We start from the raw sequence: 19,016 nt of genomic DNA on the forward strand, positions 1-19,016 counted from the left end.
CCTCTCGCAATGTTTTTGTTCATGTTGCTGTTCTGTGGCCTCGCCGTGGCCCAGGATGCTCTTCGGTCACTCATTGGATGGACATACGTTCCATGTTTTGAACAGGAAGGAAAGGCACTGGACGCCTATCCACCCTGCTATCCACCAAAAGGGGTTATCTTATAACGTCTATATGCTTGGTGCGTATTTTGCGTAACGTGTTGTAGTGCTTCCGGTTTAGGGTCACTGTTGAATATGTGACCAGCTTAGATTATGTGTCACTTGATAATGTTGGCCTAATGTTACAGCTACAAATCAAGTGACACGTAATCTAAACTAGTTAATGTTAGCGTTAGCAAGCTAATGACGTAACCTGTATCCACGGGAACCCCCGGGACAACGATTAACTGGTCATTTTAGGTACTATTCCTTATAGAAACATGCCATAAAGGTCACTGTTGTAAATTAACCATTAATTACTGTAGTTAATGGTTGACATTAAGATAAAACAAACAAATGATGAACTTTATCCTCTGCCAGTAACTCACAAAAAAATGTGTAAGGCCTTGAATTGAATCCAAGCCATGGCACACAGGCAGTGATTCTGACACATAAAAACAATGTGGCCATAGCACTTCAGATTGCTGCATACAGAGAAACCTCTTGCAATGTTTTTGTTCGTGTTGCTGTTCTGTGGCCTCGCCGCGGCCCAGGAGGCTCTTGAAGTGGCTGAAACGGAGACATCTGGGACAAAGTCTTTCTGCTATCCTGACATGTGTGACCTGCAGAAAGAGCTCGCTGCCATGAGGGAGAGAGTGGAAGCGTTGGAAAACCAACTGATTGAGAGCAAAAAATGCCACGGTAAAGTAGAGCTTTTACAGAGTCTGATGATAACGGCTGACAATTGCCCCCATGGGTCGGTCCGAAAACCAAGACCTGATGTCTACCAATGTTTATGATTTACGTGTGTCAAATTCCGAAATATATTTTAAACAACAACATTTGCAAAGCTATTTACTTAAATGGTAGCCATGTTTGGGATTTCTTTGCTTGTTCATAGCATCAAAGCTCTTGTATTTCTTTGGATTGCTGTCATACGTATCATATAAATTGATGACGTGTTCCTTATTTTCTCTTTTGTTGTGGATGCAGAAAATGGGAAGGTTGTTTTCAGTGCGGCAGCACAAGCAAGTGGACACATTGGCCCTTTCAACACAGAAACAACACTCATCTACAACTCAGTGCTGACAAACATCGGTGGCGCCTACAATCAATACACAGGTAAGACATACAGTGATGCCTGATTCATCCTCTGTTTTTGACAACTGTCGCCTGACATAGATAAGTTAGGCTACAACCATATGAAAACAGCTTTTTTAGAGAAAATCTAGACAAGCCTTTTTTAGCCACATCTCTTAATGGACATTATTCTAGACCTGCAATATTCCAATATCTTCAGGTACTTCAGTTAGTTTGCACAGGATTCTGTACCTTTGAACACGTTTTGTGGCAGCGATCCACCTCTGCCATCGGGATCTTGGGTGATCCAATAACATGTCCTCCCACTGGCTTGTCCTCTACTGGTATCCTGAATACAATACCAGTGAAGAGAAGAGTTTCCTGACACATTTTCTTTTATATACACGATATGGACAAAAATATTTGGCCACACCTGTTAAGTTTTGAATTCTGGTGTCTAAATCAGGCTTTGAGCTTTAGACCCCTTATCTCCAATGAAGGAGAATCTTAACTCTTCAGCATACCAAGACATTTTGGACAATGCTATGCTTCCAACCTTGTGGCAACAGTTTGAGGAAGGCCCTTTGATATCCCAACATGACAGTGTCCCTTTGCAGAAAGCAAGGACTATAAAGACATGATTTGACTTTGGCGGCGCCTGATTTTCAGTCGGCCTAAAAGGGCACATGTCACACCTCTGTTCACTGTGCTTCACTGCTACCCTTAGCCGCCCACATCAAATTTGCAGCATTCACTGATGCTAGCCTACAAAGTGCTTCATGGGTCTGCTCCCACCTACTTAAATGGTCTCGTTAAGGCTTATGTTATCCTTCGAGTACTCTGTTCATCAAAGGATTGTCGTCTGGCGGTGCCAACACCCCGCACAAGACAATCCAGACTCTTTTCATGTGTTGTTTAACTCTGGTGGAATGACCTACCGAGGGTTACCAGAACAGGGGCGTCTCTGTCTATCTTCAAGAAGCTCTTGAAGACCCAGCTCTTCCCATCTACCTTACCCCCACCCCCTCCCCTGCACTTGGATCCACTCAGCACTCACACCCTCGATCAGTCCACTGTTCCTAGTGGAGTTCTTTCCAAGACTACTTTTAAGTAGCTTATTCCTCTCTTGTAAGTTGCTTTGGATAAAAGCGTCTGCTAAATGCTTAAATGTAAATACACTTTGAGTTTGGTGTGGAAGGACTTGACTGGCCCGCACAGAGCTCTGACCTCAACCCCTCAATCGAGCACCTTTGGGATGAACTGGAACAGAGATTGTGAGCCAGGTCTTCTTGTCCAACACTGACCTCATAAATGCTCTACAGAATAAATGGTCACAAATTTCTATAGAAACACTTCAAAACAAGTCCTGTATATATTTTTGAATATATCATTACAGTCCGTTAGTGTAATGGTCAGGCATCCGAATACACCTTTGTCTGTTTTTTTGTCATGAAATGATTATAGTATGTCCTCACAGATTATAGAAATGTGTTGACTGACAACATAGGGTGAGATAACAGCATTTTGTTTGTCTTTCATTTACTTCTTCCCCCAATAGTTCTTTTGTTGCATCAAAGTAATCTACAACTTATTTCTACATTATCCCCGCGAATTGTTCCCAATTGTATTTTACTCTTTTTGATCTTCCCATAATCAAATTCTTTGGGATATTTTTTTAACTTTACTGAGACAACTAATCTAAAAAATTAAGATTAATCTTTAATCGTTGTCATTGGGTCTTATCTGTGCAACAGCAACAACTGTCAAATATTGTTTTATTTGTCAATAAATCCATCCAGTCGGTACAAATGATACATGGACACTTTACAGCAATATCAAAAATTGTTTTTATTTAATTTCTTTAAAGCCAACACCAAACCATTAAAAAAGATATAAAATATTCAACAGCCATTTAAATCATGATTTACAAAAGACATTTCCTAAAAATACTGCCAATAAACAATCTAAACAGTATACAATTCATAGTAAAGAAAAATTTAGATGAAGAAAAAGCTTGTATTTTTAAATCTAATCATCTAGTTGTGTGAATACATTGTAGACGTTGATTTTCAAAAATGTATAATAGGTTGATTTTGCATTGCTTTTCTAGTCTTGTATGATAAAGTGTGTGTGGCATATGAGTATAAATGCACAGACAATTTTATCAATATTTGTACTCTATATGTAAAATCACCATCTACCCTTTAAAAAAAAAATCTAAATTTAAGCTCTACTACTTTTCCCGGCACAGATAATCAGAGGGTCTGAGTTTTTGCCATTTTGTGTAAGATGTGGACTGAAATACGGCAAAATCTCGCCGCCGAATGAGCACTTCTTAAACGTATATATGTGAGACTGAGCGATTGCGTCGTAGAAGGACACAAGGCCTTCCTTGTAATCCACGAACACTCCCACCTTCTGTGGTTTCACATTCAGAGAAAGGCTGACAGGTGGCGCCGCCAGAGCTGCGTACTTTCTCTCCTCGTAATGTACAATCACCCAGTAACCTTTGCCTGGTTTCAGCGAGAGCTCCCCCTTGCGGTTCGCGTCACGTCTCGCCACACCCAGGTCCCACCCGGTCTTGTTGCTGACCCCTACCTCCCAGTACGACCTTCTCGAAGTCAAGCTGTTGACCGCCATGACGCTGCCAAACAGGTCGAACCTCTCCGGAGTATTAGGAACTTTTTTGTAATTTCCTCCATCTCTGACTGTCTTCCCATCATTCGAGAGAACAAGGCACTGATGAGCAGTGAGTGGGTCCAGTCTTATGTCCACTGCAGTAGAATACAGCAGAAAAATCACAAAAGAGTCATTATTGTATTGGTAAAATCCATGCAATAGTAGTCTAAGTACAGCTGTGGAGATTAAAATCAGATCACATTGATTAGTAATGCCATTCATGTAATCTAAAATTGTCAAGTATGGATTAAAACTGTACATTGTCAGTGTAGAAAACTGATAAATTATGAAATTATTTATTGGTATGCTTGTTTGTGGTGTGTAGCTATAAGTAATGTTGTCTATGTGATATGCAAGTATACACTGTACAGCCACTACAACTCACTCGTTGGGGTGGGAACGTTGGTCATGTTCATTTGAAAACTAGTTAAAAAAATACAGTTTCTGTAGTTAATTACATACTCTACTGTAGCACGTAACTAGCACAACAGCCTGGTTTCAAAATGGCAGCCATGATGAGTCAGCAGGGGAAAAACACTGCTGCAAACTACAAGCTGTTAGCCTGATGCTAACATGACTCCCACCGCTGACTGACTTTCACAGAAGTAAGTAGATATTACTGTTACAGCTTAGGTTTATGTGTCTTGAATGTATTAGGTTCGGTAGATGGTGTAATATGAGGTGAGGTAGATAGCATTAGCTTGCTAGTGCACTTCTCTGATGGGAAACCCATGCACAGCACATTATTAGCATCATTATTAGCATTGTTAGCAGTGAATGATTTGTGGCTTAAGCTAGCCTTGATTAAAAACAAATGATTTGTTTTTGATCCAGAAACACACCTGAAAATGAAGGAATTCTCTTGAGTTCTGTGGAGACACAAATTGACAAAAACATTTTTTTTTAAATACATACATGCATAAATGTACAAATCTTTGCAACCACAATATGTACCACATTAGCCCAGAATGAACCAATTAAACGGGGTAGCTGATTAAAGGCCTCCATAGTTTCTATTTTTCTGTAAGCTTGGTCAGGGACACTAAATCCACACACTGGTCCCAGAAGTCACTCATATGTTTGGGATTTAACTTAATATGACCTTAAGATTGCTAGGATACAAAAAAAAACAAGGTTATTACACCAGCGTTTCGTCTAATCCGAACAATTTTACAACTTCCACAAAGCATACATTTTTTGTTTTTCATAAGTTCTGCCTCAAGACCTCATGACCTTCCTTCACTCACCAACAGACGAGAGTTTGTCTAGTTCCTGGTGAATTTGTTCCATCATGGTTGACGTTGTAGTTCTCAGGGAACCAAAGGAGAATGAAGTATTGACACTTGCATTTGTCAAACTTCTGTCCAGAGAAATCTGATGTGAGAAATGGGATTTCAAAAGGGAAAAGGATCTCCTTGTCAGTATAAAAACTGTTTTGTTTTCTAAATGACACAATTATCGAATTCTCCAAACTCACCTGCAAGTCTGGGTTGATGTCCAATTCATCTATGGTCTTATTCAGTTTATCAATTTCTCTCTCCAGCTTCTGGATGAGGTCGCTCGCTTCCGTCTGTAACTCGTGTCTCCTGTAAGTAACGCAAACTCAATTAAAGAGGCAAATGTCGTGCAATTATTGACCGTCAAGTGTCGGTGCGATCAATCAGTGCGTTTACATGCATGTCAAAAGTCCGGACGAGGACTATAATTGGGTTTTCTTAATGTCATGTAAACACATTAGTCCATCTAAAATCGAGCTAGTGGTAGACAGACTTACACACCTGGACAATGCGATTCATAGTCCGATTAATCCTACATGTATAAGCTTAGTCGGACTGGAGTGCAGAAACAAACCTGTCCTCCAGAGGCTGAAGAGCTTTCTGCCGAGCATCCACCACAACTTGTATCACCTCCTTGAACACACTGTTAATCTCCATCCACTCGGCCTCCAAGTTAATCTGAGAAGAGTGAAGGACAGATGAAGTGGAACAAGAAATACTAATAGGCACCACATTTTAATAAAGACATGAAATGGAAATCCAGTTGACCTCGGAGCTTTTTACGGATGATGTGACTTCAGCCACCTTGTTCTTCCTGATCTGAATGTGCTGCAGTATCTCAGCTTTCCTATTGTCTTGTTTTGCCTTGAATGAAGTATAAAAAAAAAGTTAAATACTCACTTTCGAGGCTAATAGAAAGAAAGTTTATTATTCATATATAGCCCATGGTGTGGGCCAAAGGGAAAGCACTGAATATTGTACCATTAAATGAAAAAATACATGTTCAAATGACTGACTGTGTTATATGAAGTGCGGCACCTTTAGCAGTTTTTGAGCTTCCTTCTCCTTCTCTTCAGGACATTTGACTCTTTCCTGAGTTGTAGTCATTGGAAGCTTCGGCCTCTCTTGCATCTGCACCTAAGAGAAAGCGCAATTTCAGTGCTGACTATTGACACGTAAAGTTTAAATAAGTAGAGCATCCTGTACCTGCTGTGCACCAGCGGAAAAATCAAGCCCTCTGCGAGCTTTGTCAAATTTAGTGATACTTGGATGTGACGACTGAGGAGGAGGAGTCTGGAAGACTGTAGAGAAAGATAAAATACCACGGTCAGACTATATTAACGTGCATTAATTGTAACTGCCTCGTATTATAACTGTAGAACTTGTAATACTTACATGTTTCATTTTCCCCCTTCACTGCCACGTTAGCAAATGCAGGGTAAAGTTGAGTATTGAAGGTCTGGGACATGAAGACAGGCTGTGGGAGGAAAAATGAAGTACCAAACATTTTTACTCAACCTAAAGCTTTAGTATTACCCATGAATCATTCTGGGTTAAGTAGAGTTAAAAGTGTGGTGCCTGTAGTACATAAGCATAAGGAGACATTGATAAGTAAAATTATTATTATTATTTTGAAACTGGCTACTAAAATAAGAACAGAAAAAAAAATGATCCTATTAGAAATTTAGACATTTAAAAATTGGTCAAATAAGAACTAGCAGCACAGGGAGACCAGTGGGCAGAACTACTCAACCCCATGACCTTTCCTTCGAATGTGTTAAGGGATTCAAGAAAACTTGTCAAACATGTGTATACAAGTTAAAAAATATCAAAATAAGTCAAATTAATAAGTGCTAAATCCACATCGAGACTTAGGGTACGGAATGCAAAACTTGTATCTTCACGTCGCTTTTCTCTTCCAAGTGTATTGGAGAAACTATGTAGCCTTCAGTTAGCATCAAAACTCAAAATATGTTACAACATTGTACAACATGAGAGGAATTTCAGATTAGAAATAGTCACAAAAAACGACAACAAAAACTCAATTTAAAATGTTATATAGTAGCATATCTGTGGTTGAAATGACTGTACCTCATTACCAGTGTTGAATTGAAAGGCTTGGTTTATTGTTGCTGTGTCCTGCTGATTCCCAACCACTGCGTAGAAAATAGGACAGCTCAATATATAACCCTTTATTTAATTTTTTAAACAAACCAATTATAAAACCTACTTGACTGGATCATGTCCATCACTGAGGCCTCAGTGGCTGTATTGGTTAGGGTAACCGTAAAGAGGTTTGGAGATGCAGGTACGCTCTGTAAGAAGAGACGGAAGATAAACTACATTTTCGCGTTAACATTGAATTTACATTTTATTTCCCTATCCAAACAATAGGTTGTTGTCCTCGAATTTGACCTCCTTGCTTTTGCTCGGATAAACATACCTCGTTTTTGACCGAGAGATTTTTCCAGTTGTACTCGTCGCTCTTTGCAACGCTCGCTCCCTTCGACCTGCATTCCATCTGATGGATTCTCAGACCCTGGTCGGTCGTGAGTTCAGACCAGCCGCAGTAGCAAACCTGGCGCTTCATGTCTGTTTGAGACATGGAAGAATTAATTCACATGTTAGTATGTACGATTTATTCCTAAAATATTGGTAGCTTACCAAGCTCGTGCTTATTATGCTTGTTTAAAACATTGTTTTTGAAGAGGCAAAGGTCAACATTTGTGTCCCTGATGTTGGACAAGAAGGCCTGGCTCACAATCTCTGTTGCAGTTCATCCCAAAGGCGCTTTCCTTCCTCAAACTGTTACCACGAAGTTGGAAGCACAGCATTGTCCAAAAAGTCTTGGTATGCTAAAGCGTTAATATTGCCCTTCATTGGAGATAAGGGGCCTACCCCAAAGCCAGAGGTGTGTCCATATTGTGTACCTTAGGCGAGCTGTTGTTAGCCACTGTTAGCCATACCAGTCAGTAAGAATGCTCTACAGGGTATTTTGCCCTCACAAACAGTGTTGCACTGATGTCTACGCCTGACTTAATGTTCAACAAAAAAGACAGAAGTGCTCCAATTTTCCAAGTTTAAAATTCAACCAAAGGGACGTTGCTGTTGAAACCTCTGACAAGGAACTGGGGAATTCTTAATTCCTTATTAATCTTAATCCAGTAAGTGCATTTACATCCTGATCTTGAAAGAAGACAGAAGAATCAGTTCTTTACTCACAAGACCTCATAGAAGTAGGGAAGATGTCCATCTTTGGCTCTTCTAGTTCAATTTTTGATCCTGGGAAGGTAATCGCAGGAAGGTAGCCATTAGATGTGATCTGCTTGCTCTCCGGGATCTTCATTCCCTTTGGCGTGCATCCCATTATTCCCTGGTGAGTTCTCAGGCCCTGGTAGGTTGTGATTTTGGACCAGCCACAGGAGCAAACCTGGAGGCTCTCGTCTGATGAGACATTATGGACAAATTTACTCAGATTGTTGAAATCTATGTGAGTGACCCTAAATATTTAGTGTTTCATTCTTCATACTGTGGTTCAGTACTATGCAAAATTAGTGCAAAATGTGACCATCAAACCTCTTTGATAAAGAATTATCAAATGTAAATTTAATTGAGGTTTGATATTTTACAAACCTGGTAGGTGACCAGTGTGTGCAGGGTCTACTTTGACATTGTTAAGACAAGAAATGCAAAAGAAAAATAGGCACACGTTGAAAGGGTACTGCACTTGTTAGTATAAAAAAGTTTGAGCAAAAACAGAAATAAAACCATATATATTGAACTTCATTAACTTAATTATTGTTCTCGTAGACTTATTTCGGATGATTTATGAGTCCTATGATAAATTGGTTGGTCTCTGTTGGTTCAACTGAGGATCCTGGGTGAAAATGTAAAAGTGTATGTACCAGATTTCTTTGGAGTATTGAAGATTACTGGCTCCGTCAGTTTAAATGGGCTTCCAAAGGTGAGCTGACGAAGGTAGTGACTTGTTGAGAACTGCTGACTCTCTGGGATCTGCAATCCCTTTGGCGTGCATCCCATTTTCCCCTGGTGAATTCTCAGGCCCTGGTAGGTTGTGATTTTGGACCAGCCACACCAGGAGCAAGTCTGGAGACTCATGTTGGACGTGTTGAATATCTGCGAGAAACATTTGTACATTGGTGGTACACGTACCACATTTTGAGAACCAGGGATCTATACAAAAATCAACTTCCACGAGTCCAAAACTAGATAATATTTTTGTTTTTTTTAATCAGAAAGCACCTTTTTTATGACAAATATAATTTGATTTTGACTTCAATTTGATCTAGCCGCCTCACTGCTTTATTTCATGGAACAAAACCTTTTAAAAACAATAATAGAAAAAAACCTAAATTGAAAACCTAATGCTATTTGCTACCACATCACTATTACTTTCATTTTCCTTGAATTGTAACTTTTGGATGTGCAGTAGTGACAGTTTTTTTTGCCCTCCAGTGGCAGGGAATATATTGTACACTGGTATCAACTAAAAGTCACAAAAGCCAAGTTGTCGGTGGTGATGTGGGAAATCGCCAAGAACACGTCATCCCTAATCATATTAAGGAAACTATTGTGAAAGTCAAAGTGTATTAACATGAATATTGAATTTGTGCCATGCTGTTTACTTCATAAAACAATGTATGTATGAACAAAAGACATTCTGATATGTGCTATTTGATTACTTTTTTTATGTTTATATTTTGTATGGTTTATGCACACACCCACTGTGTGTTTTAAACACACCCTGAAACTACTTTTGTTGAATGCACTGCCTTTTTCCCTCAAGCACCATCAAACTTTTTCCACATTTTTAACATTTACTATGGACTAAAATATAATATATATATACATATATATGTATATATATATGTAAATAATATAAACAAGAATGATATACACACTGACTTTAAAGGTATAAACAACTTTGAATATTAGTTCCTCGTTTATTCTGATGTTTTTTGTCACGCAGGATACATCACTGTGTTTTTGCCAGTCATTATAACATTTACAGATATGCTTTATAAAGTGTTGAAATAATAAAACAGGAACATAAAAAAAACAGCAGCTTACCCTGCAGCCGGCAGCAGCTCCGTGTGTAATGTGAGTGTGATCAGTTTGACATTTCCTCAACTCTCTATTCACTCTCCACAGTTTCAGTTTCATTTCATACAAAACAATCCTGAGGCTTTCTTTTAATTAACACCCAAGTGCTTTACCTGCTCTCAAGTAAACAGGACTAATTAGCGCTCACTCAGAGTTTCCGTTGAATTCCACATCAGTTAAAAATGAAATCATACAATACAATTAAGGAACTGAAAAAAGTCAAATGGGGTAAGCAAATTTTGGCTGGATTTGCTAGATAGTTTTAAGAATTCTAGCCACGTTGAGACTCAAAAAAAGTGCCAAAAACTTGCCAATTTCTTAAACAAACTGGGGGTTGTGTGGTATATTGACTGTATAATTTACAACATCTTTCAAGCATAGTATAGAATTACCATACTTTAAATCATGCACAAATGTGCAGACTCCAATTAAAGACATGTTGGAAAATCCTCAGTCGGGATTTCATGCAAACCATTGGTTTGGCTTGTTACTGGAAGTTAAAACTTTAAGTAAACTGTAATATCTTATGAAAACAAAGTAAAGTTTTCTTAAAATGATTGTTTTTCTTGTGCAAATCTTGCCCGCCAATATTATTTTTAGGCAAATAAGCAACAATATTCATAATCCTTTCTCACTTTTTTATCCACATCAACATCAACATCAACATATAAGTTGCTTACATTAATAATAACAAATATAAACAACAGGTGTTGTTACAAAAATTTTATTTTTATACTACCATTTAAAAGAGCCGTTACAAACAGACCAGTCCAGAAAACAAGCTAAAAGCTAACGGGGGGTGGGAAGAAACAATGCTATTCAATGCTAGCAGGAGGAAAACAGTTTTATGCATGTTGATATAGTAGATACATGTTTGTTTTGTTGTTAATTGATAGAATAATTTAATTTAACATTACAGACTTAATTGTTTCACCTTTTTTTTTTTAAACATCTCAACATCTCTCAACAAAAGCTGCAGGAAAAACAGATATGCTAAGCCAATGCTAACAGGACATGTAGGTAAACGATAGATTAAAGTCTGTGTCTGAAAGTAGCTTTATATAGTAGTTGCTACAGATTTTAGCATATGTATATGTATATGTATGTGTGATATGTGAGGTTTAATTCATTAACATGACAGACTTTAGTTGTTTTATTTGAATGTCTTTTAAGTTGATGAAAAAGATAAGTAAGCTAACCAAATCCTAATTGTACACGTAGGTGAACTATGGATTTTAGCATAAGTCTGAATCCAGCTATATGCAGGGATGTCCGTCAATCCATCCATCCATCCATCCATCCACTCATCCATCTTTAACGCTGGCCGGGGGCGCTGGTGCCAATCCCAGCTGACATAGGGCGAAAGGCGGGGTACACCCTGGACAGGTCACCAGTCCATCGTAGGGCCACACAGAGACAGACAACCATTCACTCTCACACTTACACCTATGCTCAATTTAGATTGTCCAATTTGCCTAATCCCCAAATCTGCATGTTTTTGGAATTAGGGAGGAAACCAGAGAACCCTGAGAAAATACACACATACACGGCGAGAACATGCAAACTCCACACAGAAAGGCCTATTATGCAGATATGTAGTTAGGTAAATATTTGTGTATTTTGTGCTGTCTACTAAGCCCCAAATTATTGGCCCTTGCCCCACGAGGCTAATTCCAGACTGATCCCGACATAGTTTGCGTCCATGTCCCATTCACATTGTTTCACAGGAGAAATAATCAAAGGATTGCTGTTTTTATCATCTTGTTTCTGGTGTGGACTGAAATACGGGAGAAGTTCTCCGGTGAATGAACACTTTGTGAAAGAATATATGTGAGACTGAGTTGTCAAATTGTAGAAAGAGACCAGTCCTTCCTCATAATCCACGAACACTCCCACCCTCTGAGGTTTCTCTTGCAGGGAAAGCACGTGTGGCGGCGCTGTCAGAGCTGCAAACTTTTCGTCTTCGTAATGAACGATCACCCAGTAACCGTTGTCTGGGTTCAATGAGAGCTTCCCTTTGCGGTTTGCGTCAACTCTCGCCACACCCAGGTCCCACCCGGTCTTCTTGTTGGTCTCCACTTCCCAGTAAGACCTCCCGGAGCTCAAGCTGTTGACACCCAGGATGCTACCAAAAGTGTCAAACCTCTTCGGTGAATCATCAACTTCCTGGTCTTTCCCTCCATCTTTCACTTCCTTCCCATCATCAGAAACCACAAGGCGTTGGTGCGCAGTAGTTGGATCCAGCTTTACATCCACTGTTCATTACAAGATTAAAATAATAATATGAGTTTAAAAAATTAAGTTTATCTTCCCAAAATGATGTTGGGGAAGAAACACAGCATATTACGTACCTGTAAACTTTGGAGCTCTATTAAGTTCTGCAAGGTAAATACATTTGTTTAGATCGGTTTAGGAAAAATTTCAGCTTTAAACGTTTATCATCAATACATAAATTGTTACCGATTGAGGTCAGCTTGTCAAGCTCCTGTTGAACTCTCTCCGTCATTATCGTTGTGGTTTTTCTGATTGTCTCAAAACACAGTGATGTGTCGAACTCTACCTCCACAAAGTCATTGGTGTCCACCAGGTCTTCAAGACACGGCCATTCCTGAGGGACAGAGAGACAAATATTTGACATGAGTCTTGTCTTGTCCCAAAAGTGGTACATTCCTCATCATCTTAAAATCTCACCCCACCTGTAGGAAATGGATGTGATCCTCAAGGGTAGCTATACCATCCAGGTCAGTGATATTTTTCTGGAAGCGTCTGATCTCTGCTTTCAGCTTCTGTTTGAGATCATCTACCTCTTTTTCCATGACTTGCCTCCGGTCTCTCAGTGGCTGAAGAGCTATATCTTGAGCCTCCTCCACAATAGCGATCACAGTATTGAACACATTATCAATATCCCTCGACTCATTATCCATCTGGTTCTGGAAATGGAAGACAATAACACACTTTTGATTTGTTTTGATTTTGAAAAGACTGTTCACACTAACTAATCCCTGACGAAAGACCTGCTCTTTTTCATTGGCTGGGTCAGAAATTATGTTTTATTGACTGTGACTGAGGTCGGTCAGGTCTTTTACCCTCACCCAGATTTCTGTGCCAACTGGCCATACCGACTGTCCCCAACTAGTGCTGATCGGAGAAGACTCTGCCCAACTGTGAATCGTGGGTAAAATCGGGCAAAAAAACTTGTAGTGGGTCCCCAAGTTCAGGCCACCGCAGGAGGACGAGGAGGCACAAGTTGAGGACCTAAATAAAGATTGCCAGTAGCTGTTGATGATGCATGACAGAATGATGATAGCAGCAAAAAACGAAAAGGGAAGATCTACAAGTTGGTAGTGAGGCCTGATATGATATGTGGTTTGGAGAAAGAAAGAAAATCTGTAGTAAAAAGCCTGATGGAAACCCATCATTTCGTTTGACTAAATACATCCATTAGTTCTATGATGTGTTTGGTTTTGACTACGTCAGCTGAACTAATGGAAAGACGGTAACCACAGGAGACATTTCAAAACATAATTAAGTTGGCTTAACACTTTAATTACTTTTCAGTACTGTCAATAAACTGTCATTGTGTCAAAACCGGCTCTGCCAGTTTTGACTTTTCAGTCCAGGATCAGTAATGTCTGTGTGTCTGTCTTGTAGCTTACCTTGCAGTCCTGAAGAGCTTGATTAAGCTTGTGCAGATTTTTTTCTCTCCGGTTAATTTGTGTTTCCAATTCATTTTTCACACTCTGAAGTTTAATCTGAAAGAAACAAGAAACATTTGTGCAGTTATTTCTGAAGAGTACATCACGAGAAGACTTTCAATGTGTTAATTGTACCTTCTTCTTCTCCCATTCATCTTCAGTGGAGACAACCTCCAGCGGATCTTCTTCCAGACAGCCAACACAAATGCATCTCTGCTGCTCCCTACTGTACAGCTCCAAGGGACGTCCATGTTTCAGACAGGCCCGTTTATCCAGGTCCTCCACAGGTGCCACCAACTTGTGGCCCTTCAGCCTTTCAGTTGAGGAATGATTCTTCAGGTGGTTCAAACAATACGAGGCGAGACACACAAGGCAGGATTTCACAGCCTTGAGCTTTGGTGATGTACAAATGTCGCAGACTACTTCGTCGTCTTTTGCTTCCAGGTTATTCATCCTCTCATCAATTGGACAATTTTGGACAATTTCTCTCAAGACGATCTTCACATCCAAGGTACTGGTAATTGGCGTATTGCACAGGGGGCAAACTCTGTCGTTGTACTTAACGTGGAACTCCAGACACATCTTGCAGAAGGAGTGGCCACAAGCTGTAGTGACAGGGTCCGTAAATGTGTCCATGCATATGGAGCATTTTAGATGGTTCTCCAAGGAGCTGCTTTCACTGGGTGACGCAGGAGCAGAGGCCATATCTGTCTAAAGAGAAATGATCAAACCAATTCAGAGAGGTTCATGTTCGCAACTCATACTCAAGTTGTGAAGCTGTTAAGGTTAACATTTAGCTTAAACAAAGCATCAATCCTACACAGTTTAAGCTTTTGTGTGCCATTTAATGTCTTATCGATCAGGACTATAATAATAATTAAAAAAAACAATAACATAGTCACATGAGATTGAGTATGGGTCTGGAAATGATGTTGTCACCTCCCACTTCCAAGAGGCGTGAACAACGGACATAGTTGAAAATGCCTTTTTGACAGACCTACAACCAATCAGAGCAATAATCCAGATGACGTATGCAAAATGAGAAGCAATGGCTGAAATGAAAGACAGCTGCTCTTTGATGGCCGCCATGTTAGCTGAAGACAGAACCTGCAAGACGTCGATTCTTTATCATGATCGTGTTAAGCCCACCTTTAGCGTGCGGGGGGGGAATGTTTGTGATTGGTTCCCCCTTTTTTTGGAGTTTCTGTAGTTGGTCCTCGCCAAATTGGGCTGAGTTCACCAAGGCTAGCGATAAAAATGACACTTGGTGCACCTTCTGCCATGTTGCCCATCTGCTATAACTCTGCAGTGGCGGGCATCAAGCGCTTCTGCTCTACACAATCTTGTACAAAGTACCTAAAAGGGATACTTAAGAAGTAAAAGTATTAAAAAGACGTACGGATTGAGCCATAGTGGCTAAGTGGTTGAGCGAGTTGTCTTTCAACTGGAAGGTTTTGGCTTCAGTTCCTGGCTCTGCTAGTCTATATGTGTCCTTGAGCAAGACACTTAACCCCATGTTGCAGTCTGTGAATGGGTGAATGGATAAAAACTAGTGTAAAGCAGCTCATCAAGACTAAAAAAAGCTCTATATAAATACACACCATAATACTAATACATACAGTAATACTAATACATAAAACTCTTCTTCTTCTGATTTTGTTTGGTTGTAGCGAGTAACAAAGATAGTTAGAAGGAATGTAGTGGAGTAAAAGTAAAAGTAGCTAGTAATAAAAATAACCAAGTAACCAAGTACACATATGTGACAAAGTATTTTTACTTTGTTACGTTACAACACTGGCTCTACATCTGTATTGTATCTCATAGATTTACAGATACATGTAATTTACATTATGTAGGCCACACAAATATTATGTTCACAAAGACTCAGGAAACATGGGTTGAACTTGTTACCAGTGACACAACTACAGGTGCATTTGCTCTCTCTCTCTCTGTCAGTCTCTCGCTCACAGAAATGTAAAAATGTTAGACCTTAAGGAAGAATGTGATCACATGGCAGAGTACACTGTAAAACTAAATACCTCAGAAATATAACTTTCAATGCTATAAATAAATTGTTACCTTTTAGTCGTTTGTCCCAGTCAGTCAGTCTCAGCCTCTCTCTCTCTCTTTCTCTACTCCCACCGTGTGTGTGTGTGTGTGTGTGTGTGTGTGTGTGCTCTTCCTGAGCGTTCCTCCTTCTCTTAAGTTTCATTTCTGATAAAGAGCAAATCCCATCACTTCCTTTATTCAAATATGTCAGGTCGGCCTTCAAACCAGGAACCAATGAGCAATTTGTGTTTATACTTGCAATTGCTCAATACTAGAGAAACTTAAGTTTCATTTTCACATTTTCTGAATTAAAAGCACAAATATGACAACATTTTTTTTTACCCTCACATCATTTATTGATTCACATAAATACAGTGTCTGACATTGTATTCATTCATTCATAAGAAAAAAGTGGGTAAAAATACAAAATTCTTGTACCTCATATAAACTCACATTATCATTCCCAAAGATCAGCATCCCATAATGTTTGCAGTTTACTCACAGTTTACATTATTAGTGTATATTTTAATAGCATATCATTTTTCATACATATAGAAAATGTTGATTAGAAGAAATACATTCAGATAGACTTATTATGGGACATGGAGCTGTTTGTCACTTAGCTTAGTTTAGCAACAAAAGTGGTAATCCGTAAAAACAACAGCAAAACTGGCTCCGCCAGCATCCAAAAAACTCATTATTAAACACTTTATTGTTTAATCTGTGCAAAAAACAGGTAAGTATTATTACTGTTATCATTATTATTGTTTTATGGCTTTTTACCTGAGAGGCAACTAGAGTTGTGCTATAATGTATAATGGAAAAGCGCAATATAACTGCTTTAATTTAAAAACAATTTGGTTTTCCCAAATGTGGAATAATGGTGCATTCTAGCCTGGAGACAGATTCAGCTACATGATCAGAGGAGGATTGTTGTCAAAAATCACTTGTAATATTTTTGCAGGAGCGACGGACAAACAGAATAACGACGTCGTCGGAGCTGGTGGAAGCTGACACAGTGACTAAAGATGTCGGGACGGAGCTGCTACACAACAGATACTGTACACATTCAGTGGAATCTTTGGGGTAAGACACTTTGAAATCCTATCTGAGCAACCGAGACGTTCAGACTCGCATTCGAAACCACCTCCATGTTTGGTTTGAATCAGCTTTGGAAAATTCGTTTTTTAAGCTGTCCAGACTGCCAAAACAAAATCAAGCTCGATGCAATCTGGGTGTGCTTGATAATCTGATTTGGGCTGCAGTCTAAACAAGGCCTTTGTCCATTATCCTACTCTAATGATTAAACTAACCCGCCCTAATGTGTTTCACCTGTGTCCAACAAGCCCCGCCTGCCCCCGGTTTGTGTTTCCAGCTATTTCTGCCTTCCTGGAGACTTGAGCACCGGTAAGCCAAGTTCTTTACTATCAATTGCTAACTTCACCTCACATTCTTTCTTGAGTGGCCATGTTGAGGCCTTTATAAACTCTTGTGTTGTAAAAAGCAGGAAATACTTTAGCCATACTTTTAAGGCGAGATTTCAAGTTTTAAGATTTAAATCCATTCTCTGAAGCTACGAATGCTAGCTTTTCAAATCGCTATAGCAACAATTGCTGCGAGGTTTGCTCTGTTAATCTCTGCTAGCCACCTCTTGCACTAAGCGTCAGTGAACTTAAGGCCTTAAGCCTTTAGCTAAAGTGATGTTAGCATTCAGCTAACTGCTTTAATTTATAAACAACTGCAGAATTTGGTCAGGTCTGCTAACATGACCCATCAGAAATTACAATTAACAGGACTTTTTGTCTGTCCATTAGCAAGATTACTCAAAAACTACTCAACTGTCTTCCATGATGTGTTGGAAAGCTAGGATTAAGGTCAAAGAGGAACTCCTAAAAATCTCCTAAAATAATATATAAATAAAAAAGGTCTTAGATTTTCTCATGAAATATTGCAGAAATGATGGTACTAGCCTTCCTTAACCAACTCAAATTAGGTGGAAATCCATATACTGATCAAGATAATTGAATAGTTAATCATTTACTTGGATGATGCTCTGTGCTGTTATGTTCAGTCATTTAGTCGGGTTGCAATGACTGATTAATTATTAATCCATTCCTAAATTAATCGTCAACTAATTTTATAATAGACTAATTCATTTAAGTTGTTTTTTTCATAATTTAAACAAGTTTTCAGATTTTTTCAGCTTCTTAAATGTCAATAGTTTCTTTGCTCCATACAACAAGAATAATTCAATTTTAGTTTGTGGACAAAACATCATTTCCAGGTTTAGTGAACATATTCTGGACCAAACAAAGGAAGACAACTATCGATTTTGAAAATAATTGTTAGTTACAGCCCTATGTTTTATCATTTCCTAGTACAAAATAAATAATACAAAAGAAATAATTAAACTTGTGGAGGGTTTATCAGATGTTACCTTCTTCTTTGCAGCTTCCCTGTAAATGGGGATGATGTGGTGACCTCTATGTTCGGTCTGTGCGCACATGGAACAAATGCATGTCTGGTCACTCCTGCAGAACCGGTCTAAAGGCTTCTCGTGCACTCTGCACACAGGCTCCTCCAAGTTCTTCACCACACTGATCAGGAGATGGCGCCCAAGATCTTCACTCTGGTAATGTAGCTCCAGGTGAGTGTCACAGTACGAGGCCAGACACACCAGGCATGACTTGACCGCGGGCCGTTTCGTGGCCGTGCAGAGATCACACGGAAAAAAAACAGCAGCTTACCCTGCAGCTAGCAGCAGCTCTGTGTGTAATGTGAGTGTGATCAGTTTGACTTTTCCTCAACTCTCTATTCACTCTCCACAGTTTCACTTTCATTTCATACAAAACAATCCTGAGGCTTTCTTTTAATTAACACCCAAGTGCTTAACCTGCTTTCAAGTAAACGGGACTAATTAGCGGTCACTCAGAGTTTTGGTTGAATTCCACATCAGTTAAAAATAAAATCATAC

The 19,016-nt window shown here is 39.3% G+C and overlaps 1 protein-coding gene and 1 long non-coding RNA gene across 2 annotated transcripts; both read right to left on the reverse strand.

The window, feature by feature from the left end:
* Nucleotides 1–6,413: 6,413 nt before the first annotated feature.
* LOC131456082 (uncharacterized) lies at nucleotides 6,414–7,759 on the reverse strand. The gene is made up of 4 exons (XR_009239870.1): nucleotides 7,618–7,759; nucleotides 7,266–7,489; nucleotides 6,570–6,651; nucleotides 6,414–6,475 (listed from the first exon to the last, which is right to left on the reverse strand). It is a non-coding gene; the product is annotated as an uncharacterized LOC131456082 (long non-coding RNA).
* Nucleotides 7,760–11,044: 3,285 nt separating this feature from the next.
* Nucleotides 11,045–16,163, reverse strand: LOC131456080 (E3 ubiquitin-protein ligase TRIM21-like). The gene is made up of 7 exons (XM_058624059.1): nucleotides 16,073–16,163; nucleotides 14,129–14,704; nucleotides 13,955–14,050; nucleotides 12,995–13,228; nucleotides 12,759–12,906; nucleotides 12,650–12,676; nucleotides 11,045–12,553 (listed from the first exon to the last, which is right to left on the reverse strand). The coding sequence occupies exons 2-7, from the start codon at nucleotides 14,696–14,698 to the stop codon at nucleotides 11,943–11,945; spliced, it is 1,686 nt and encodes a 561-aa protein (XP_058480042.1). The 5' UTR covers nucleotides 14,699–14,704; nucleotides 16,073–16,163; the 3' UTR covers nucleotides 11,045–11,942.
* Nucleotides 16,164–19,016: the final 2,853 nt, after the last annotated feature.

Source organism: Solea solea, chromosome 3, assembly GCF_958295425.1.
Source record: "Solea solea chromosome 3, fSolSol10.1, whole genome shotgun sequence".
NCBI lineage: Eukaryota > Metazoa > Chordata > Actinopteri > Pleuronectiformes > Soleidae > Solea > Solea solea.